This window comes from Pelobates fuscus, chromosome 8 (assembly GCF_036172605.1).
Source record: "Pelobates fuscus isolate aPelFus1 chromosome 8, aPelFus1.pri, whole genome shotgun sequence".
Taxonomy (NCBI): domain Eukaryota; kingdom Metazoa; phylum Chordata; class Amphibia; order Anura; family Pelobatidae; genus Pelobates; species Pelobates fuscus.
In genome coordinates, this window is record NC_086324.1 from 138,396,179 (window position 1) to 138,420,748 (window position 24,570).

Sequence of the window (24,570 nt, forward strand, 5' to 3'; positions counted from 1 at the left end):
TCTAGAGGGGTGGGTAGGGGAGAGAGCGCTATGCAGTAAGTCTGTGCTGGGAACAGTTGATGGAGTGATCGGCCGCCTCTCCCCAGCTCAGCTCCCGGCAGGCTGCAGCAAGAGTGTTCGGGTTCCCTTAGAAAGACGTGAGTTGGCTTAATGTGTAGATCTGGGAAACTCTTACACCCTTGGCGCACCGGAACGGTAGTTACAGCTGATGGGCCTGGGATAGAACCCCTGAACCGGCCTGTTGATCCGGAACTCGTGCGCCACGCATCTTATACTATAGAAGGTCAGGCGGCACACTTGCAATAGATGTAGGATCCAGATGTGAAACTCAATGGCAGGGTTCTAGTACCACAATATTATTGATCAAGTTTATTTCTAGGCCTGTGTTCAGTCCTATATTGTATCCTCACCAGAGTAGAGAGATGCCAACTCTAATGAGTACTTATAAAAAAGGGCTGCCTCCTGTCTGTATTTGACATCCATAAAATTGGCCAACCTTGTTTTGAAACTAGATTAAAGTAATAAATGTTTTGGAACACCACAAATGAAATTGGTAACATTTCATTCAGATAGGTACATAATCTTGAATATTACATAGGAATTTTTTAACCCCACTTTCATTGAATACACTGTCGTATTGTTTCCATGTCCCAAACTAATCACAAGTGCTTGTTTCCATTCAAATTATTAATAGATTATGAGTGGCCAATAGTATATACTAACCCTTGTAGTTATACAGCAGCTGGTCATCTACATTTTGTATACAGAGAGGTTCCACTTACGATGGTGGGTCAAAAAAATTGGCACCACCTCACTGGTGGAACAACACCTTATTGGACACTCCAGGAGTGTCCTGGGGCTTAACCCCTTCAGATCAGAATGAAAACAAAAGAGATAATACTCGAGGAGGCTGGAATGAACCAGACTAGTCGAGTATATTCCTGGAGAGAAAATCGATAGATAAATAAATGAATAAATGAATAGATAATTAAATAAATAAATAAATAAATAAGTAGATCTATATACAGAATAACTACCTTCTACTCTGAAATAGGATAGGTAGATGCACCAACACACAGTGTTATCTAGCCTTAATGGCTCACCTCCATTAGTTCCCTACTTACCTAATGTCCTGATCACTCTCACAATTGCTACTGGATACTGACTTTAATCGGCAATTTAGCATGGTCAAGTCCAGTAGATTAGAGTGTGGACCATAGGTAGTTTGTCAGATAGCTGACCCGGGTATTCAAGAGAGGTCACTACAGAGTCTAATATATGGATAGATGCCGGGTGGCTATTAGTCGATGCCAGTACAAACCGAGCCTAATATATTACGGCTACGGGTACCTGGTTAAATCAAACATACGCCCAAATACAGCATTTGCAGTGGCATATAACTACACCTATATCTAGTAGCTATTATGCTAAATTACTAGCCTCTGTGTAGTTATCATAGCCATAGAGTGGTTAAACATGCTTGAAGAATTCTTGCCATATACCCCAGAGAAGATACCTGGGTAGACTCCAATGTACAGAAGTGACCAGACAAAGAAAGGAGGTGAACAGGACTGGGCATTTCGCTGACAGACTCCTCAAGTTGTTTCCACATCATCCCAAAATAGGGCTCGCAGGGCACTTCTGTATATCACATATATCCCATCCTCTTCTATATCTCACGTCTAGGCTTTATTAAGAACGTCTATCTTTTATCCATTCTGGGATGATAAATCCCATTTTTCATGCTCGGCTTTTAGCAATAATACAAAGATATAGAATCTATATCCTTATAATGCATACTTTATGAACGGAACCGACCATGCTCCCAGAGCTACGAGATATGAGAATCACAGTATTCACTGTAATATCGCTATACAGCCACCTCTGCATCAGGGAATTAACCCAGCACTGAGAGGGTTAACACAGGCTGTTACCGAGATAGATCAACATTGATATGGGATTGGCTAAAGGAGGCAGCTCATTTACATACCACCACGTGGGGGTTTTTGGCGCCGGAATGATCGGACCACCGGCTGTCTGATTGGACAAAGCTTAGAGGTTCAAGCTAGTGATTACACATAAAAGGAGACTATGGACTAGTCTCCAGTCAGCCCCTGACGAAGGTGCAAGACAGCACCGAAACGCGCGTCGGGCTTTTTGGGCTCTTTTCTCACGCACACATTTTGTTTCACCCGTAGCTATCTATCACCATGTGCAGGTAACCAACATTCTAAGTATGGTTCTGCACATGGAGGCACTTTAATCTAATTATCTCTTTCACCTCCTTTCTTTGTCTGGTCACTTCTGTACATTGGAGTCTACCCAGGTATCTTCTCTGGGGTATATGGCAAGAATTCTTCAAGCATGTTTAACCACTCTATGGCTATGATAACTACACAGAGGCTAGTAATTTAGCATAATAGCTACTAGATATAGGTGTAGTTATATGCCACTGCAAATGCTGTATTTGGGCGTATGTTTGATTTAACCAGGTACCCGTAGCCGTAATATATTAGGCTCGGTTTGTACTGGCATCGACTAATAGCCACCCGGCATCTATCCATATATTAGACTCTGTAGTGACCTCTCTTGAATACCCGGGTCAGCTATCTGACAAACTACCTATGGTCCACACTCTAATCTACTGGACTTGACCATGCTAAATTGCCGATTAAAGTCAGTATCCAGTAGCAATTGTGAGAGTGATCAGGACATTAGGTAAGTAGGGAACTAATGGAGGTGAGCCATTAAGGCTAGATAACACTGTGTGTTGGTGCATCTACCTATCCTATTTCAGAGTAGAAGGTAGTTATTCTGTATATAGATCTACTTATTTATTTATTTATTTATTTAATTATCTATTCATTTATTCATTTATTTATCTATCGATTTTCTCTCCAGGAATATACTCGACTAGTCTGGTTCATTCCAGCCTCCTCGAGTATTATCTCTTTTGTTTACATTTTGTATACTCCTACAAAAGAAGTTTCTAAGCGCACAGGTTTGAGATTGGACGAGACAGTCTATCATCCATCTCCAAACCAACAACTGTTAAACTACACTACCGTAATACTCTGTCACAATTTCACAATCCCTTGATGCTTAACCTGACTGAGCATCATACTCTCTCTCTCTCTCTCTCTCTCACTCTCTCTCTCACTCTCAATGAGACTTGCGCAAAAATTAATTTGAGCAGTTTATCCAAACCAAATTCCTTTTAACCCACACCCGAACACATTGATCCATCTGGGATTTACTTGTGCCTTATTCGTTCAAAGAGACTCCACAGGTGAATCCTAGACTGATCAATTCAGTGGGGTGTGGATTAAAAGGAATTTTATTCAGAATTTTTGCACAAGTCTACTCTCATTTTGTTAACAGTACAAGCCTGGCTATAATGATTGTAGAGCTCTGACTCTTTCTTTCTCTTTCAGGAGCGGATTAGAACAAGAGGATATGAGAATCGTGTACAAATACCTCATTACGTCTTTATTTCCTAGGCATCTAGAACCCGAGGTAAAGACAGTGTTTATTTATTTAATGTTTTGTAAAGATAGTGTTTATGGCATGCATGGTAAAGACTTTGGATCCCAGAAATGTGAATTAATGCATTACTGTGCATTGTATTACAAGATCACAATGTAGATTTTGGTCACATTGTAGCCAAAAAGCCACTTCAAAATTTACACGGCTCTGAAATAAGGAGGGATAACGGAGTGACATGGTCACCAAAGCCTGCTAGCTAGTAAAGATCGGCTTCCATGCCTTTTAATTTGCTTGCCTTCATATGTTTTAGTACTCTTGTATTCTTTTTTTTTTTTTTTTTGATTACTCAGCAGTTACATAGCTGAAAAGAGACTTGCGTCTATCAAGTTCAGCCTTCAGCATAGATTTATGTTTTATGCAATATTACAATTGTCTATCCAATATAGTTCTTGAGTGCCACCTTGTGGCCAGTCACCACACTCTTTGCAGGGTTAGGTGTTAAATGACCACTCCACACACAAAGGACCTCAGCTTGTTAAAATGCTTTATGTGCATGGGGTATCCCATTTTAATTGCATGTTTATATAAGCGCCGATTTCCATGAGAAAATCAACACTTTTATACATCTGAAACACTTTCCTGGCTGTCAGTCAAACCGCTAGGGAGATTTTCTTCCTTCTTCCATTAGCAAACCTAAGTAAAAGGAAGTGGCAGGCAAGCTGTACTTGAGCGCCTGCCCCATTCCCCAGCACCACAGATCTTATCTCAGATCAATGTCCTTCCTGACCATAGCTGCAGCGTGCGCACAGAGGGTATAGATTCAGAGGCTACTCAATGAGAAGCCACTTATTTGGTTATTTACCTGTTTCCAGCACCATAAGTACTACAAAACACTGAAGTGGTTATGTGCCAGTAGAGCCCTGGCACCCCTGCCCCTCTCAAAAGTAAGTAGTCAGTTGGCTCATTGGCTGAGAGCACTTCTGTCACCGAGTCACTTCAGTGGTTATGGTGCTTGGAGTGTTCCTTTAACCTTGCAAGTGCCGGGCTGCTTGTGCAAGGTTAATTGTTATAGTTACATACTACATATTTATATAGTAATGTAGAATGGGAAAAAAATAATAATACAAGTTTTAATTTTTTTTTATATATAAATTCCTGGCAAATAGACCGCCAGAGACCTAATAGATTGTTACTTTTTCATTCGTTTGTGTGAAGAAAAAAAGGTGGGGGGCTTAGGTTTTTTTCTTTTTTCTCACTGTAAACTACTTTGTTTTGATGCATCCAATATATTATTTGGAAAGCAATTTAAAGGATTAGAAAAATGTCACGAATAGTGTTATGGGTAAAAGGAAAAGCATAACTAGTGGAGGCCTGACCAGGCATATGGTTGGAATAGTTTTGGCCAAGCTGTTCACCGTACACCTTCAGTTATTTGGACTAAATGTCCACTAATTCAACAGTTTCCAGAGGGCTGGCTGTTGCTGAACGAATATAAAACAATTCTCACCCTTATTAGTCAATTATATGTGTGTATTGTGGTTTTGCAGAATTGCCCACAATGCTCTCTTTTCCCCTCTTGTAGCTAGCTGGAAGAGATTCTCCTTTACGCCCAGAAATGCCTGGCAATTTACAGCACTATGGAAGGTACAATGCTCTTGCCTCATTTGTATTGTGTCTTTATGTCTTGTATGTGTGCAGTGCTCATGCAAAGGGTTGTGTGTTCTATGTTTAATGCACCTTGTCCCTGCTGGAATCATTGTGTGCGACCCATCAGCCAGTTGGAAAGATTACCCTGCAGCCCCCTTAGTGTCTTTTCAAAAGCTAACATTTCAACAGTGTGATGGGACACTAGGGATGCTGATGTAATGAAATGTATTCCTTTCATGCTTGCACTAAACACTGACTAGCTTTGAGAGCGAGATCTGAGTGAAACAAATGATTTGGCTTATGTGATATCATCGTAGACAGGGTTATTGAAAGTAAATTCAACTATTTTGGCAAAAAATTTACATGCCTGGCAATTCACTCCATAGTGATTAAACTCATCCCACCCCGGTTCTGCTATTCCTGTGTTAATTCTATTAACCCCTTAAGGACACATGACATGTGTGACATGTCAAGATTCCCTGTTATTCCAGAAGTTTGGTCCTTAAGGGGTTAAGGTTCTGGTTCATGGCTACTGGAAGTAAGAGCCCAAGGTGTGATAGTCCGATTGACCCAGAAATTACTTACATGATTTTCCCCGCAAGTTTATATGGTTTTATTTATTTTGGTCTACAGATTTCTCACTGGACCTGTAAACCTCAATGACGCTGATGCAAAATTTAGGTTCCCCAAAATCTTTGTAAATACAGAAGACGTGTACGAAGAACTTCATCTGATCGTTTACAAGGTGATGTGCCTGCCATGCTGTCTGTAACAATTATTGATGGTCTCTTCAACGCCATATTTGCTATTCTTTTTTTTTTTTTCTTGGATAGAAGACACATAAAGGTGGGGGGTTATTGGTTTGTTAAGAACATGATGCAAATGCAGGCAGAAAGCAAGACACAAAATAGCACAAAGAAAACTGTTGATGAGACTATTCTGAGATATTCACTAAACTCCAAATTGTAGCAAGTTAAAGTCCAAATTGCAAAACTAAGGGGGAAATGGCTAATCTGGAAACATTCTCCACCCTGGCAATAATCATGCCTTGGCTATTTTAGCCTTCATTTTCCCATTTCGATATTACTTTGCTACAATTTGGCGTTTAGGGAAAAAAACCTTACTGTGTTACGTTGACACCGGAGCTCTTTAATACCCTACATTTGTAAAACTTGTGCGTAAATAAAGATTGTAAACAAAATGGTGACACTGGAGGGAGCCCGTCAACACTAAACAAAATATCTTCTGCTTGTTTCAGGCAATGAGCGCCTCTGTATGTTTCATGGTTGAAGGTAAGTTACATCTATTCTGTTATCAGCTGACCAAGTAAATTGACCTTGTCTTGTGTAAGTTTATTTAATTTAATATAAATCCTACATACTGTGACTTAATCATTGATGTATCTGAGCATAATGTAAACTCAAAACTAGCCTTGAACTCTATAACGGAGACATCGTGCAGATTAGATTCCAGGCAGCTGCTCAGAACAATAATTTAAAAGGCTTCCCATCATCTTAATGATGTAGTTTTGATGCATAGACAATATACTCTTTGTTCGTCTGTAAAACACTGCTGTTTCAGAGATATGGCCATGCATATATTTTGACATAAGTACACCTCTAGGGGCTTTGAAAGCAATTAATGGCACGTCATAGTGAAGAATTGAAAGTCTTAACATTTGGCATCATCAGCTAGTCCATTTGTTTGTGATTGCCATTGTGGACTCAGGAGTTAATATTTCCCTTTTGGGACACAATAGATCATCACTTGAAATTGGGTTGTTTCCCTTCTTTTGAATCAAGAGCATAAAAATGTTTTTTTTTTATTAAATTGAACTTAATAGTTTGGAGTCTTTTTTTCAACCTAGATTACTATGTAACTAAAAAATGCAACCAAAATGCTGTCCTATATAAAATAATAGTTATTACAATACTGCAGAGATGATTTCTTGCCCTCATTTCCCCTGGCTTGCACTTCTCATCTATAACATTAAAAACAGAAAAATCTAAATGTACAGGCACTCGTATATCTGTATTGGTGCAAGATATCAAGGTGGCCCATTAACGTCCAAATAATATAATACAATAAATGATACTGCACTCAAAATAAGGCAAAAAATTGTACGTATTTAATCATGGATAGTGAAACAATTTCATATAAATTATAGATATGTACAAAAAAGATGAAAAGATGGATACTGTAAATGACAAGTATCCTATGGCAACCAGTGTGATGTCATGTAAAATACACAATATCCTTTCAAGAGTTAAATTCATATAGGTATAATAAACGTATACAGTATATACAATATATACAATAATGGTAAAAAAATGAATGAAAAAATTGAAAAAAAGAAAAAATGAAAAATGAAAAAATGAATGAAAAAATGTATATACAGTCACCAGTTTGTACACACTATTGTATATGGATCGATCTCACCAATATGTTCTGCTGAAAATGGAAACATCCAGTCCCAAATATGACTTTCTTCGTTATAGATTGTAGACTGTTCCTCCTCTGTTGCTTGGTAATGATAGATGTGGCAGATACTTGATGAGTCCTTAGCCGGTCCAGGTCAAATATATCCAGAGTATGAACTCTTGTGTGGGATAAGTGGGCTGCGCGCTCGGGACCCTTCAGCCCCTTCAATGGCCCTGTGACACATGATTAAATACGTACTATTTTTTGCCTTATTTTGAGTGCAGTATCATTTATTGCATTAAAAACAGAAGGCCCAGTTGATCTTGCTGATGCATTTTGAAATGGCTTCATTGTGCTGGAAATGTCTAGGTAATTTAACATCATCTCCTCTTGCTGTGAGATGAACATGTCTCTCTTGTGGGGCATTTGGCGCAGCTGTCCCAATAGTAACTGTATGAGTGACATCCTATATCTCCTCCAATAGCACACTGAATATTTGTTAGATTGTTTTATTTCTTTGCTTTCTTGTTCATTGAATCTTTAGGTTAGCTTATGTTTGTTTTGCACCACCAAATGTTCTCATCAGATTGGTCTCCCTCCTTGTGCTTTTTCAGCATCCACGCAGCTCACACCAGAATTCTGTCGTAAATTGGACAGTCTTGTAGGACCTCAGCTTACAGTGTTGGCATCTGACATCTGTGAACAATACAACCATAACCGTAGGATATCAGGGTTAGTAAATCAGCTACTCAATGCCAATTTCTGATAATTTAAAGACAACTATATGCAGAAGTGATAACATTGTTCTTAAAGGACCACTCTAGGCACCCAGACCACTTCAGCTTAATGAGGTGGTCTGGGTGCCAGGTCCCTCTAGGATTAACCCTTTTTTTTATAAACATAGCAGTTTCAGAGAAACTGCTATGTTTATGATAGGGTTAATCCAGCCTCCAAATCCTCTAGTGGCTGTCTCACTGACAGCCGCTAGAGGCGCTTGCGTGATTCTCACTGTGAAAATCACAGTGAGAGCACGCAAGCGTCCATAGGAAAGGATTGTAAATGCTGGCATAGTGCCAGGAAAACGAGTATGTTTTCCTGGCACTATAGTGGTCCTTTAATTTCGGTTTGTTTTATTTTGCATCCTTATTAAAGGCATATTACATTTTTACATGTATATTGAAACCTTTCATATGTTTAGTTTGCCTAGTGTAATGTAGATCAGTTCTTTACCTATTTAAAGACGTGCATAAAGATTCTTCACTTCTACAATAAACAGTAACCCTGGTCACATAATGTTGGGCTCAATCCATTACAGAAGTGATAAGTGGAAATTAGTCTGTATCACAGCAGTGGAAATTAGTCTGTATTCATTATTTTACATCTGGGATCTCTCTGGATTGATTTGCATTTTTCTGTGATTCTCATGGTGAAATGATGCACTGAGACAAAATTCCATCAATGCTTCACTCAAACATAATACATTTGCAACACATAGCAATAGAAAGAGAGAAGTGCTCATGCCATTGTACAGAACACTGATGAGACCTCACTTGGAGTACTGTACGCAGTACTGGAGACCGTATCTCCAGAAGGATATTGATACTTTAGAGAGAGTTCAGAGAAGGGCTACTAAACTGGTTCATGGATTGCAGGATAAAACTTACCAGGAAAGGTTAAAGGATCTTAACATGTATAGCTTGGAGAAAAGACGAGACAGGGGGATATGATAGAAACATTTAAATACAAAAGGGAATCAACACAGTAAAGGAGGAGAACTATATTCAAAAGAAGAATAACTACCACAACAAGAGGACATAGTCTACAATTAGAGGGGCAAAGGTTTGAAAATAATATCAGGATGTATTACTTTACTGAGAGGGTAGTGGATGCATGGAATAGCCTTCCAGCAGAAGTGGTAGAGGTTAACACAGTAAAGGAGTTTAAGCATGTGTGGGATAGGCATAAGGCTATCCTAACTATAAGATAATGCCAGGGACTAATGAAAGTATTTAGAAAACTGGGCAGACTAGATGGGCCGAATGGTTCTTATCTGCCGTCACATTCTATGTTTCCTCCATTAAGTGGATTTTATTGGAAGTCACTAGACAGGTGCTGTTTAACCCTTTAGGGTTTTCAAAAACTGCTCTAGCGTAGTGGTACCCAACAGTTTCCATGTGCCACCGTGGCCTAGTCTAAGAATTGGTAAGGTATATCGGGGCTATGTAACTGCTGGTTTGTGAAACCCTAAAGGGAAGAGGGGATTGAAACCTTGTCAATACTGAATTGCTTGTTCATACAGTGACAGCTGTAATTTTCCTCTCTCCTATAAATTATTTAAAGATTCCCCATGGCCACCATGCCGACCTATTGCATATCCCATTAACTTTAACAATGTGTAACGTTTTATAATGTAGCTCTCGACAATCTACTAATAGAAAACATTTGTTTGTTTGTTTTTTAGGCCTGAAAAGGAACCCCAGTTTAAATTTATTTATTTCAATCACATGAACCTAGCAGAAAAAAGTACAATCCACCTTCGGAAAACGCCGAGTATGTCACATATATCTGTACAGCCAGAGTTAATGAAAATTCTTGGAGACATTAATAATGATTTTACAAGGTAGAGAAACCATATATATGTGTGTCGTTTTTTAAATTTTATTATTTTGTGCTACAGTGCCGTAGCTAAATTCACATAATTTTGTAGTGGAATATACTGGAATACAATGTATGTCTACAAGATATACAGGATTCCCCAGTAAAATACATTTAGTGCTTTATGGCCCCTGACATACCACACTCACCTGCCAGAATCTCCAGCCTAAATTATTGTTCTTTCTTAAGAGCTGATGAAGATGAGGAGATCATCGTTAAGGCAATGAGTGACTACTGGATTGTAGGGAAAAAGTCTGACCAGCGAGAACTCTATGTTATTCTGAATCAGAAGAACTCCAATCTAATAGAAGTGAATGGTGAGTGTCTCCTTTGATGGGAATGGTCTACTTCAAAGCCAACTAAATGTTTATTTATAGTTTTTAGTAGTACTTATATTGTGAAAGGATAGAATTAATGAAGGAGAACACCTGGAACTCTTCTCGCTAACCTAGAGTCACTCTTATCTTATTAAGAGCCACTTGTATTATACAATGTTCAGTAACCACTACAGTTTTCCTGACACCCAAAGCCTAACCTCTGTGCAGCTACTCCGATAATGCTTCATTTTCTTTTGTCAAAAGTTGTTTAAACGTGGATGGCAGAAACAGGTGGAACACTATTGCGCGGCTGCAGGACTGGTCTCTCTGAGAGTTGCCCTGTTTTTATTCTCTGATCAAACTGCTCCAAACCAGACCGACACAATATAGTCAGTGCACCATAACCATAATAATGAGCTGCAATTGTTATGGTGCAAACAGTGTCCCTTTTAATTAGAACTCTTTTTAGCAACTTGAAGCAAGACTGAAAATACATTTACCGTTAATGTTAGAATTTAACTTTTTTTGTAGATAAAAAAAATTAATAAAAAAATATCATTGTTCAACACCATCATCCTGAATGTAAATGTGTAAATGTGAAGACTTTCAGAAACGGAAGATCTTAAGAAACAAGCAGCTTTAGTGGCTGTCTGTCGGTCTAACATGCCTCAGAAACAGTAATGTTTACATTGTCAAACAAACAAGGGCAGCACTTGTGCACCAAAACCACTACATTAGGTTGTATTGGTTCTGGTGCTTTGTGTGCCCCTTTAAGAGAGGATGTCATCTTAGATGGAACCATTGAAACATTCAAGTAAAATGCAATATTCATGTGTAATTCTAAATGGATAATCATACAATGGATATTTATTTGCCAGCGAGGGAACTTAAGCTATATATTTTTTCCTTTTTTTTTTGTAATAAAACAATCTTTCAGAATAATTCTGTAAAAAATTTTTTTAAAAATCAATAATCCTCTCTTGCTTTAAAAAGGCTTTCTTCTTCTTAGACGTACCTATATATATTGAACAAAAAAAAATTAATTGCTCAATATAATTTGTATTTATTACCAGTGAAAGATATGGTCTGTATAACCTATAGCCACTCTATGATCGTTTCTGATTAATACAATAAAGTTACCGTATTTTTTGCTCCATAAGACGCACCACACCATAAGACGCACCTAGTTTTTAGAGGAGGAAACCCAGAAAAAAAAAATATTCTGAACAAACATCCCATAGTGTTTCTTACTATGGGAAAGTTTGTTAAGAATATTTTTTTTTCTTCCCTGTCCCATAGTGTTCCTTACCACCCACTCCCCTCTCCTGTTCCATAAATATCTTTAACCCCCCTCCTCCCCTGTCCCATAGTGATCTTTAAACCCCCCTCCCCTGTCCCATAGTGATTTTTAACCCCCCCCCTTACTCTGTCCCATAGTGATTTTAACCCCCCCCCCTTACTCTGTCCCATAGTGATTTTAACCCCTCCTCCCCTGTACCATAGTGTTCTTTATCCCCTCCTCCCCTGTCCCATAGTGTTCTTTAACCCCTCCTCCCCTGTCCCATAGTGTTCTTTAACCCCCTCCTCCCCTTGTCAAATAGTGTTCTTTAACCCCCTCCTCCCCTTGTCAAATAGTGTTCTCATCCCATAGTGTTCCCCCTCCCCTCATACCATAGTGTTCTCCCCCCTTCCCATAGTGTCCTCCCCCCTCCCCTTGTCCCATAGTGTTCTTTAACCCCCTCCTCCCCTTGTCAAATAGTGTTCTCCCCCCCCTCCCCTTTTCCAATAGTGTTCTCATCCCATAGTGTTCCCCCTCCCCTCATACCATAGTGTTCTCCCCCCTTCCCATAGTGTCCTCCCCCCTCCCCTTGTCCCATAGGGCACTTTCCCTCCCATAGTGTCCCATAATTACTTACCTGTCTTGTAGCGTGGGCCGGCTTCACAGCGCGCACTGCGGTACAGGAACTTCAATTTCAGGTTCCGGTTTCCGGCGGGACTGAAAGGAAGTGTGCACACTGAGTGCGAACTTCCTTTCAGTCCCACCGGAAACCGGAACCTGAAATTGAAGTTCCAGTACCGCGGTGCGCGCTGTGCTACCGGCCCACGCTACAAGACTAGTAAGTAAAGCTTCACATTCGCTCCATAAGACGCACAGACATTTTCCCTCACTTTTGAAGGGAAAAAAGTGCGTCTTATGGAGCGAAAAATACTGTAATTGAATTTTAATTTAAAAAAATGTAATTACGGGCCCGGCAGGCAGTCAAAATACATTATTTGTAACAGGTTAGCACTCAAGCATTCCATTGTGCTGTGAAAAGAAAGTGTGTGTTTAAAATGTCTGATGCAGAGTGCCATCAGCACCACAAGCAAAGCCAGGTTAGTTGTAAATCTTAATATCAATTTTTATTTAAAAAAATAAATAAAAATGCAGAGATTGCATAAATTAAGAATGCTGAATTTGCCATTTTTAATGATGCATGTATGATGATCCAAAGAAAAGTTCTAATGATGGGTACCGTTCTAAAATATTCAGAAGGTGCATCTCCTTCTAAAGAGTCAGGATGAAATGACCTTGTGGCGTCCCGTCCTTTCCTACACCTTTCTCAAGTTACGTTTAGGGTTTCTTATATCTGTTCTATGTTAAACTTTGGAACCTCGCCGAAGACTCATTAATAGTAAAAGCCTCTAATTTATTTTTTCTTTCTCCCCTTACACCGCCATTACTCCATAGCTTAAATATCAGAATTTAACATCTAACATTGTCATATTCTGTATTTTATAATTTCAACTTTGGTAATTGTTATATTTATTTATATATCTATATCTATGTAGTGCTGTTATCCACAGTGCTTTACAAAAAAATGTAGCAAATAGATTTGTTAGCTTTAGCTTATAGAAGTGGTTTTGATGTATTTCCTTTTATTTTATATACATTCAACATAGTATAGATGCAGCATTGTGAGTATCATGAAAAATAATTTTATGGGATCCTGTCACCCCCAAACTACTCATGTTCTTTGTAAAAATAATAGTGAAATTTCATCTATACATTGATGTATTGCAAGAAATGTATAGATTGGAAGATTTTTTTTTTTTATTATTATTTTTCTCCCACCTGTCAATCATTTATTCAGCATAGACTTTATGCTGAAGAATTGACTGTCAGGGAGAGCAGAAGGGAGCTCCTACAGACTGTCCTTCTGCTCTCCACCCATAGCTGGCACTAAAAGCACTAACTACGGAACATAGGAATGGAGTTAACTCTCATCACTCCGTTCCAAAACCAGCATTCTGGCAACAAAGCTAATGTGTTGGTGTCATGGAGGAGGTTTTCTCTGCTTGAGGAAGCATCCCAAGCAGTGCAAATCAGTGACGAATGCAGGCGCATGGATGAACCAGAGCTAGCTGTTATGCAAGTGTAACACCCACCTCTGTAAGGGGATTGCGGTGGGGAAAGAGATGGTCATGTAAGTGCCGGACAGATTCTCTTTTAGTTTTTCACAACCGCTTCCAGACCAACAGCCAGAGAGGAGCGATTGGTACATGGCTTTCAGAATTCTATTTACGTAGTGCTGAATAATACTGTATAAATGGTCTTGCTAAACTCTTTTACACTTGGAATTGTGGGTGAGGACTTGCAATAGCTTACATAACGACTGCCACAAACTACTCTTTTCATGATGGTTGGCTGTTGTTTTATGCTGCCTCATGACTTGGTTTTAATTTGTGAACTAAATATGTTTTTATTGCATTTGTTTTCGGGACAACTCTTTTGATATAATCTTGTTTGTCATGTTCTTTCTTTTACAGAAGAAATAAAGAAACTTTGTTCATCGCAGTTTAGTAACATCTTTTTCCTGGATTAACTTGCAATTGTCTTCAGAAACGGCCGATAACAGCCTCTTAACGTGGACAGAATATCAGTCATATTACTGACTGGAATGACTGTTGTAAGGCAATACTTGCCTTGTAAGAACTCGATTTCTATCTGTAGGCTCTGCAAAAAGACCGTTTTTAGATTTTAACTATTTATCTGAACTCCTGCTCATCTGTTCTTGATCATTTAATTTGTGTTACATGAATACCAAGATAAAATAAATCCATAGATCATTGTTATACTTTTAACTGTTCAGATTCCTCTCTTCTTTGAAACTGTGTATGTTTTGTTTATAATGCAATTTAAAGAGACACGTTAAGCACTACAGTTTGCTATAGTGCCAGGAGTTCTTCTAATGCCTTTCACACCTACTACACGACGGACACTGATCTAACCAAGTGTCCTATACATAAAAATGCTGGAAAATGCATTGGGCAATTGGGCATGCCTGCCTGATTTACACATGTGCAGTTGGAAGAACTTTTCAACTTGCAATATCCCGACAAGGGGAGAAGAGACTAAAATGGGCAGGTAAGGTGGGGGTGTAGGGGGGGAGGAGGCTGAAAAAACTCCCACAGCTGAAAGGCGTGCCCAACAATGCAATGTGACCACGTTTATAGTAAGTTTTGTTTATTACATACTTTTCAAAGGTTTGTTTATTATTTAAGTACAAGTGCTTGTCGGTTTAAAAAAAAAAAAATGTCCAGTGATGCATGTCCCTTTAATTGGGGTCGCTTCCTGTCGCACACATTTGGGGATGAATGTTTTAAATTTTGTGAAATAGAATGAAGGCCAACTGGAAAGATCTGAAATAAATACAGATTAACTTATAGCGCATAGATAAAAATAAATGTTTAAATCTTATAAGGCTTCTAAAAATCGCCTATCTCGGCAAACAAATATGGGGATTCAGTTCCACCATATGGCTATATTGTGTTAAGCCCACCACTACTTCATAGTAGCCCAATATCGGTGGGTCCTACACTAATTCCAAACATGGGCGACAAATTAATCAGTACTGGTGCTAAATAAGCTAAAGTGTACATAATATATCTATTGTGAGTATATAGAATACAAAAGTAATGTGATAAACGCAAATAAAAACAGTGTCAAAACTAAACAATTAAAGTGATAGTACTTGGATGAATATACTCACAATGCAAATTATATATCTGCTCAATGAAAGTTTTAATAAAAGTGACAATACTACCCTAAAACCTCTCAAATATATACCTGCAGTCACATCCAAAGGGGCAGCCGGAAAAGATAGCCGCATAATTCTTCAGCTCCTCGTGGCACCCAGCGAAAAACGCATTAAAAAAGCACACCTCTCAACTACTAACTAACCCAATGCGGTGAACCTGCCGGTGGGTCGTAGACACTGAGAGTCTACACAACCCCATAGGAATAGGACATAGTGCACCCCTCAAGCGGAGGTAGCACTTCACTCCAGGAGTAACTCCGAAGATCTTAAAGCAACCACAATGAAAGACAGAGAGAGATATACAAACCGATTGTTTTACTGGCAGAGGCACATCACCTCAGACGAGTTCGTACAACAGCTGCTGGATAAACAATATGCGAACAGCGGAGGGGATTCAGATGGAACACCGGAGGGTGAACCTGTGGGGCGCTGAGGGCAATGCCCAAGCTGGCACAGGTTGTTCCCCCCCCCCACCCCCACCTTCTGTCACGCCCAACTTTTCCCTCCCTTCGCCATGCACGCCTCCCAGACTCAAGCCACCCCCGAACTTCGACAGATACCCCTGACACATTCCACTAAATTTGACATAGACACGCAACCTCGTTATTAACAAGAGATACGACTGACTGTTGTGCTACTCGACACTACGGAAGCTACGCACGTCATATACACACCTGCTTCATGCCTTTCCCACCGGTAGCAATACCACAACGGAAACTAACCAGACTGCTGATTAGCAGATTACCTGCAAACTTATGGACCATATATTAATACAAACGCACAGAATACTTTACATACAACTTGGTTCAGGAGACAGAGGTTTTGGGCGCTCCTCATATCAGACAAGTATTAACCCAGACATACCGAAATTTGCTTCACATGTCGATGCAATATATGTATATCTACGCATAGTGGGCACATGCTTGCTTAATAGTATGGCTTCCTGTATACTTACTTCCCGGGACAAACAAGCCTCTGCGTAGCCAACCACAAGCTTTTGCCTGTCAATTAGCAATACCATCACATTTACTTGTTCGTCAAAATGTTAACCGATTTATCACAAATGTTTTACACAGTTTTCACATCATCCCCAGCGTGGGAAATTTGTTTAAACATGTTGATTTCACCAAAAAACACCATAGAAACATAGAAGGTGACGGCAGATGAGAACCATTCGGCCCATGTAGTCTGCCCAATTTTCTAAATACTTTCATTAGTCCCTGGCCTTATCTTATAGTTAGGATAGCCTTATGCCTATCCCACGCATGCTTAAACTCCTGTACTGTGTTAACCTCTACCACTTCAGCTGGAAGGCTATTCCATGCATCCACTACCCTCTAAGTAAAGTAATACTTCCTGATATTATTTTTAAACCTTGGTCCCTCTAATTTAAGACTATGTCCTCTTGTTGTAGTTTTTCTTCTTTTAAATATAGTCTCCTCATTTACTGTGCTGATTTCTATCAAATTCCCCCTGTCTCGTCTTTCTTCCAAGCAATACATGTTAAGATCCTTTAACCTTTCCTGGTAAGTTTTATCCTGCAATCCATGAACCAGTTTAGTAGCCCTTCTCTGAACTCTCTCTAAGGTATCAATATCCTTCTGAAAATACGGTCTCCAGTACTGCGTACAATACTCTAAGTGAGGTCTCACCAGTGTTCTGTACAATGGCATGAGCACTTCCCTCTTTATACTGCTAATACCTCTCCCTATACAACCAAGCATTCTGCTAGCATTTCCTGCTGCTCTATTGCATTGTCTGCCTACCTTTAAGCCATCAGAAATAATCACCCCTAAATCCCTTTCCTCAGATGTTGAGGTTAGGACTCTATCAAATATTCTGTACTCTGCCCTTGGGTTTTTACGTCCAAGATGCATTATCTTGCACTTATCCACATTAAATGTCAGTTGCCACAACTCTGACCATTTTTCTAGTTTACCTAAATCATTAGCCATTTGGCTTATCCCTCCTGGAACATCAACCCTGTTACATATCTTAGTATCATCAGCAAAAAGACATACCTTACCATCAAGTCCTTCAGCAATATCACTAATAAAAATATTAAAGAGAATGGGTCCAAGTACAGATCCCTGAGGTACCCCACTGGTGACAAGCCCAAGCTTCAAATATATTCCATTCACTACAACCCTCTGTTGCCTGTCACTCAGCCACTGACTTACCCATTCAACAACATTGGAATCCAAACTTAAAGATTGCAATTTATTGATAAGCCTTCTATGTGCAACAGTGTCAAAAGCCTTACTGAAATCTAGGTAAGCAATGTCTACTGCACCACCCTGATCTATAATTTTAGTTACCCAATCAAAAAAATCAAGAAGATTAGTTTGGCATGATCTCCCTGAAGTAAACCCATGTTGTCTCTGATCTTGAAATCCATGTGTTTTTAGATGTTCAACAATCCTATCCTTTAACATGGTTTCCATCACTTTCCCCACTACTGAAGTAAGGCTTACTGGCCTATAGTTGCCCGACTCCTCCCTTTTAACTTTCTTGTGAATGGGCACAACATTCGCCAACTTCCAATCTTCTGGGACTACTCCTGTTATCAATGATTGGTTAAATAAATTTGTTAATGGTTTTGCTAGTACACCACTTAGCTCTTTTAATAGCTTTGGGTGTATTCCATCAGGTCCCATTGACTTATTTGTAACACGTGTAATAAATGACGCATTTATCCTTTTTCTTAACTGAGGTCCCTTTCCTTCATTTTTATCTGTGAATACCGAACAAAAATATTAATTGAGGCAGTCAGCTAGACCTTTATCCTCTTCTACATACCTTCCTTCTTTTGTTTTTAATCTAACTAATCCTTGTTTTACTTTTCTTTTCTCATTTATGTATCTAAAAAAAGTTTTGTCCCCCTTTTTTACTGACTGTGCTATTTTCTCTTCTGTGTTTCTCTTCAGTCTCGCCCACTGGCCGACGGAAGCACAGGGAGGAGCGGCGCAGAGGCGGAGACAGCGACGAGGGACATTGCCGCTGCCTCTGGTAAGTGACTGAAGGAGTTTTCACCCCTTCAGTAACTGGGGATTGGTGGGTGGGAGGGAGGGAGAGGGACCCTCCAGTGCCAGGAAAACGGATTGTTTTCCTGGCACTGGAGTTTCCCTTTTAAAAAAAAGCCCTACATTTTTGAAACCTGAAATCCAAATATAAAATTTTAGGCTAAAATAGAAAACTATTGTCAAGTTGGAGACATTTTATGTATCATAGTTTGCTGCACCACTGATTTTTTTTTTTTTTTTTTGAAATATTTTTTTTTTTTTTTTTTTTTTTGTCAATCTTTATTTTATTTGTGCATTGAGATAACAAACATGCTTGCACTGCCACAACAGCAAATGTAAGCTAATATGCAGACAAGTATAACAGTGTGGTATTAAGAAACTTTGCACATTTTTGTTATGAGAATCCGATTATGGAACATGGTAAACATTAAACAGTGAGTATTACCAAGCTGCGCCGTGTTCCGCTCACATGTTAAAGAAAACTAGTTACAGGTTAAGGGTAGGTTACTCGTATATCAGCGGTACGCTTATTGTACATTATGCTTTTTCACGGGCTAGGTTGTCACTCGGAGCAATCATAGGCACGGATGAGTACATCCTGTCATATCATGAACATACCCATACATGTGGCAATTGTTAAACTCAGGCTGAAGACGGTGCTGCACTATATAAAAGTAAGGCACCATAGCAGAGTTACAGTGAGGGAGAGGAAGGAAATACCAAGAAATTGCCAGGCAGTATACATTGTTGAAACTAAGCAATGGATAACACAGGGTTTTCGTACATATAATAGTAGTTATTTATACAGGCTATCGCGTTTGAATTGTAAGTGGTTTACAGGCCAGGTCTTGTGAGTCATTGTAACACAAGTATCGGTCAAGTGTGTTTACGTTATAAGCGGGCCCTACTGCATAACATTGGTTGTGGCCGTATGTGTAAACTATATACAGGCTAGAAGGCTTTAGGTTAAGAACAGCTTGAGTATTACAGGTATCTGTTAAGTAAGCAGTCAAAACTAGTGGTGTTGGGCTTTTTGTCAGCAGCCTTAAGTCAGAACATGTGAGATTTACCCCCCAGCTAGCCTACCCTGCACCACCGAGCATCTATAAATAATAAGCAATTCAGGCATGTAACCTCTATGAGGGAGTGCTGTGCTGATTCCGATTAATATGCCAGCGAGTCCTGTTTGTTTCATGTCGGGTCAGTCTGGTTACCACTAGCATAGAAGTGTTACAGTCCCATATCAATGAACCACTTGCGGAGACCTGTCTCGTTGTAAGCTTTGTCCTGCTGCTCGGTTTGGCCATGTATAGAGTGTCCTGGTGCCCAGTTCGTGCTGTAGGGCGTGTATCTCACCCTCATTCAACCGACCCCTCTTGCGGGCCATGCCGGTGTTGTTGCCGTGTGGCAGCCGTCGTCTATTTCAGAGCTTTTTGGACGATCGTATCCCGGGAGGTTGTTGCATCGGGGCTGCACCCACTCAGATCCTCCAGCCCGGGGTGTTGCGGGAAGCACTTCCCTGTGTCCTCTGGACCCCATGCCGTACGTGGTGGGGCCATGGACCCTCCAGAACCTCGCTCTCCCGAAGCCCCTTTGGGTGTGTGGACTGTGGGTCGGATTTTGTTCCGGTATGCCTCCCTGCCCAGAAGGAGGTTTGTTGTACCGAGTGGGGAGGTGGAATCTTCGTCGGTTATGTTGGGTTGGGCGGTTTCGTTGGCCTCGCGTGCGTCGCTGTTGTTTCGCAGTGGCCATTTTGTGCCGTCCTCGTGGCTGTGGTTGTGAGGGGGTGCCATGCTTAATTTCTGCGTGTGGTTGCAGGCGCCTCTCCAGCCTGAGCCAGAATGCTGCGAATATTGCGTCCAGCCGTGTTTTGTAATCAGCTTCGTCGGTAAGGCTTGCGTTCATTAACTCCGTGCTATCCCCGGGTTGCTCGAGTGCTGTCATAGCGGCAGACCCAGGGGCACAACAAGACCGCTGGGTTTCAGGCTGTGTTGCGGGGGTGTTTGCCCCCAGCGAGGACCGGGATGACCCCCACCGGTCCAGAGGGGGGGGTAGCAGGGCTGTGTTATTTTCACGCTTGTGAGCGGCTCCCGCGCCAGGAGATCGGCCGCTTCCCCCAGGCTGCAGGCTCCGCTCCAGTGTAGGCCTCATGCCCGGAACAGATGGTTTCATTGCGCATCGGTGCCAGACGGGTATCTGTCTGTTCCTCTTGTGGACCTGCATCACTCTCTGGGCATCGTGTGCTGCTGGCATTATTATTTTCGATGAGATTCGCGTTTATGTGCCAGCTAGTGCAGGAGCACTCAGAGAGCACAACCGGCCATCTTGGCTGCCAGGCCCCGCCCCCCACCACTGATTTTAAATGAAATACAGGAATGTAATGGAGGTAGGTATCAGCTAGAATATAACATAAAGGGTAAACAAGCATACGAAAATAAAACTATCTCTGTAGTGAAATCCTGTTTTTTTTTTAACCCCCCTCCCGACTCCACTACATCTAACTGACCCCCTAAGCCCCCCAGATTACCTATTTTTAATCTCTATTTTCCGCCCAGATCTATATTCAGGGTGCCGCCATCTTTGTGTGGGTAGATGAAGTCCCTGTGGGACATGTCATCTGCCAACACTAGATAGCGCTGTGAGATTCCCGCACATGCCCAGTTAAACCCTTGGGCATGCGAACGGGAATTTCATCTATTCATTCATTCGTCAGAAAGACGAATGAATGAATAGAAATGTCAGACGAACAAACAAACACTGAATATCCGTGTTCGTTCAGTTTATTACAAGGAGGGAGCTACCGGCAAGCAGCTCTCTCCTTGTAATATGTAAATATATAAGCTCCCCACCACTTCATAAGCCCCCCATGTCCTACCTCACTCTATGGTGGTCACTATGACCCCCATAACAGCATAAGGGAGATTAAAATCTCCGGAATGCCCCTACTCGCTATACTCTGAGTAGGGGCATGTCTACTAAACAGTGAGCAGCCTGTTTAAAAAAAAACAAAACAGCGCGGTGGGTGGGGGCCCTAAATAACAATAAGGGGGGACCTACTGTCCTCCCCCCTGGGCCTCCACCCCTGTGTGGTGGGTGGGGGCCATAAAGATAATGGGGGGGACCTACTGTCCTCCCTCTGGCCCCCACCCCTGCGCGCTGGATGGGGGCCGTAAATTACAATGGGGGGAACCTACAGTGGGTGGGGGCCATAAAGATAATGAGGGGGGGGACCTACTGTCCTCAAACCCCTGGCCCCCACCCCTAAGCGGTGGGTGGGGGCCATAAAGATAATGAGGGGGGGACCTGCTGTCCTCCCCCACCCTTGAGCGGTGGGTGGGGGCCATAAAGATAATGAGGGGGGGAACCTACAGTCCTCCCCCCAGGCCCTTACCCCTGGGCGGCGGGTGGGGGCCATAAAGATAATGAGGGGGGGGACCTACTGTCCTCCCCCCCGGCCCTCATCCCTGGGCGGCGGGTGGGGGCCATAAAGATGTCCTCCCCCCGGCCCCCACCCCTGGGCGGGGCGGCAGGTGGGGGCCCTAAGACAAATCCCCCCCCATCAAAGGTGACTAGGGGTCCCCAAGCCCCTAGTCACCCACCCGCCCACCCCAAAAAAAAAGTTACCCCCTACCTACCCCTCTCACCCTACAAAAAGTGAGGGGGGAATAAAATAACTAACCTGTAAAGAAAAATTAAACTTACTATTTGCCGTCATTTTTTTTCCTAAAATCTTCATTTTTCAGCCCCAAAAAAGGCCAAATAAAAAACCATCATACCCGTCGAACTTAAAATAAAATAAAAAACCTGAGCGAAAAAAAAAAATCCAGGCAAAAAAAAAAACCTGAGCGCCAAAAAAATAATCCTTCACCCATGGAGGGCTCCGCGCAGACTGAGCTCTGTAGGGCGGGGGAAGGCTTATAAAGCCTTCCCCCGCCCTGCAATTTGGCTAAGAACACTCTGAATGGTTGGTTTAAGCCAATCAGAGTGTTCTTTGTCATTTTACACAGCGTGGGAAAATTCCAAAGAACTTTCCCATGCTGTGTAAAATGACACAGAGCACTCTGATTGGGTGGCTTGAAATCCATCCAAACACAGTGCTCTGTGTAATTTTACACAGCGTGGGAAAGTTATTTAGAATTTTCCCACGCTGTGTAATTTGACTCATAACACTCTGATTGGTGGGCTTGGAATCTAGCCAATCAGAGTGCTCTTTGTCATTTTACACAGCGTGGGAAAATTCCAAAGAAGTTTCCTACGCTGTGTAAAATGACACAAAGCACTCTGATTGCATGGATTTCAAGCCACTGGCTGCTCACTGTTTACTAGACATGCCCCTACTCGCGGTATAGCGAGTAGGGGCTGAATTTACTAATACTAAGTAATCTTCCCTTATAAACAAGTATGTCCCGTCTAGGCCTTTTACGATCTGCTGAAGACTTACGTCTATCTTCTGTCCGTACTCCCATGCTCGCCTTCAAGATTTCTCGAGGGCTGCTCCGTTCCTGTGGAACTCGCTTCCCTCCTCCGTTAAATGCTCACCCAGTCTCCACTCCTTCAAAAAATCTTTAAAAAACCGCTTCTTCATAAAAGCGAATCAATTAAACTGTTAATAGCTCCCGACTGATTCCTCTTCTTCAACTGTCACTAGTCTAATACTATCCTTACCTTTTTGTGTCACTTTGCCCCACTCCCTCTAGCATGTAAGCTCATCGAGCAGGGGCCTCAACCCCTCTGTTCCTGTGTGTCCAACTTGTCTGGTTACAGACTACAGGTCTGTTTGTCCACCCATTGTAAAGCGCTGCGGAATTTGATGGCGCTATATAAATAACATAATAATAATAATAATCTCCCCATAAAAGTTGCTATCCACCCCACAGTTGTCTATCTGCTGCTTATCTATTCTTTGCTGCTTACCTATCATTTCTCCTCTAACCAACTTTTTTTCTTCTGCAACAGAACACAGCAGGAGCTGTGTGGAAGCGGGAGGAACATGGACATTTTAGCATATTTCTGTTTTCACACCCACACAGTGTACTTCTGCCATGTTCTATTTGAGTGGTTGGCTGGAGAAGTCAAGGAAAGTACAGACACACAGCCTCCAGTGTGACCTGCTGTCTTCACTTGTTAAATTTACTGGCTATGTGGGCATTGCTCAATGTGCTCAGCAACAAGGAACCTAATAAGCAGCATGCCTAGGGGCTCTCTGGCATTGTAGAATACCTGGATGTATGGTAACCAACATTGGTCTTTGATTCAACAATGCAGTGTGTGTATCTGTGTGCCAGTGTGTTTGTATGTGCCAGTGTCTGGGTATCAGTGTGTATGTATGTGCTAGTGTGTGCATATGTGTGTCAGTGTGTGACAAAGGTTTCTACATTGGGAAACTGGCCTTAAAGGGATACTATAGTGCCAGGAATACAAAGCTGTGTTCCTGGCACTATAGCTCCCCCTGCCTCCTGTTGGTCATCACTTCACCCAGAATGACCACTCCATCTAAAACCTCAGTATTAAAGTTCTTAAATTAAAATTTTAAAGACTTTCATGAACAGAAGACATTTGAGATGAAACTTATCAAACATTTGAACATCAGAAATGAAGGACTTAATGTAGACTCAGGCTTTCTAACACACTACCAACATTAAAACTAATAGTCACCTAAAGTCACCTAAATTACTTTAGCTAAATAAAGCAGTTTTAGTGTATAGATCATTCCCCTGCAATTTCACTACTCAATTCACTGTCATTTAGGAGTTAAATCACTTTGTTTATGTTTATGCAGCCCTAGCCACACCTCCCCTGGCTATGATTGACAGAGCCTGCATGAAAAAAAAACTGGTTTCACTTTCAAACAGATGTAATTTACCTTAAATAATTGTATCTCAATCTCTAAATTGAACTTTAATCACATACAGGAGGCTCTTGCAGGGTCTAGCAAGCTAT

At 41.2% G+C, this 24,570-nt stretch overlaps 1 protein-coding gene across 1 annotated transcript in view; it reads left to right on the forward strand.

The window, feature by feature from the left end:
- CCZ1 (CCZ1 homolog, vacuolar protein trafficking and biogenesis associated) overlaps positions 1 to 14,651 on the forward strand; it is a 31,510-nt gene extending 16,859 nt beyond the window's left edge. Inside the window, exons 9-16 of the mRNA XM_063428867.1 lie at positions 3,435 to 3,516; positions 5,069 to 5,130; positions 5,767 to 5,878; positions 6,392 to 6,425; positions 8,169 to 8,286; positions 10,016 to 10,174; positions 10,399 to 10,526; positions 14,337 to 14,651. Of these exons, the coding sequence (XP_063284937.1) occupies positions 3,435 to 3,516; positions 5,069 to 5,130; positions 5,767 to 5,878; positions 6,392 to 6,425; positions 8,169 to 8,286; positions 10,016 to 10,174; positions 10,399 to 10,526; positions 14,337 to 14,392 (751 nt within the window). The 3' untranslated portion in view covers positions 14,393 to 14,651. The remainder of the gene's footprint in view (positions 1 to 3,434; positions 3,517 to 5,068; positions 5,131 to 5,766; positions 5,879 to 6,391; positions 6,426 to 8,168; positions 8,287 to 10,015; positions 10,175 to 10,398; positions 10,527 to 14,336) is intronic.
- The last annotated feature ends 9,919 nt before the right edge of the window (positions 14,652 to 24,570 follow it).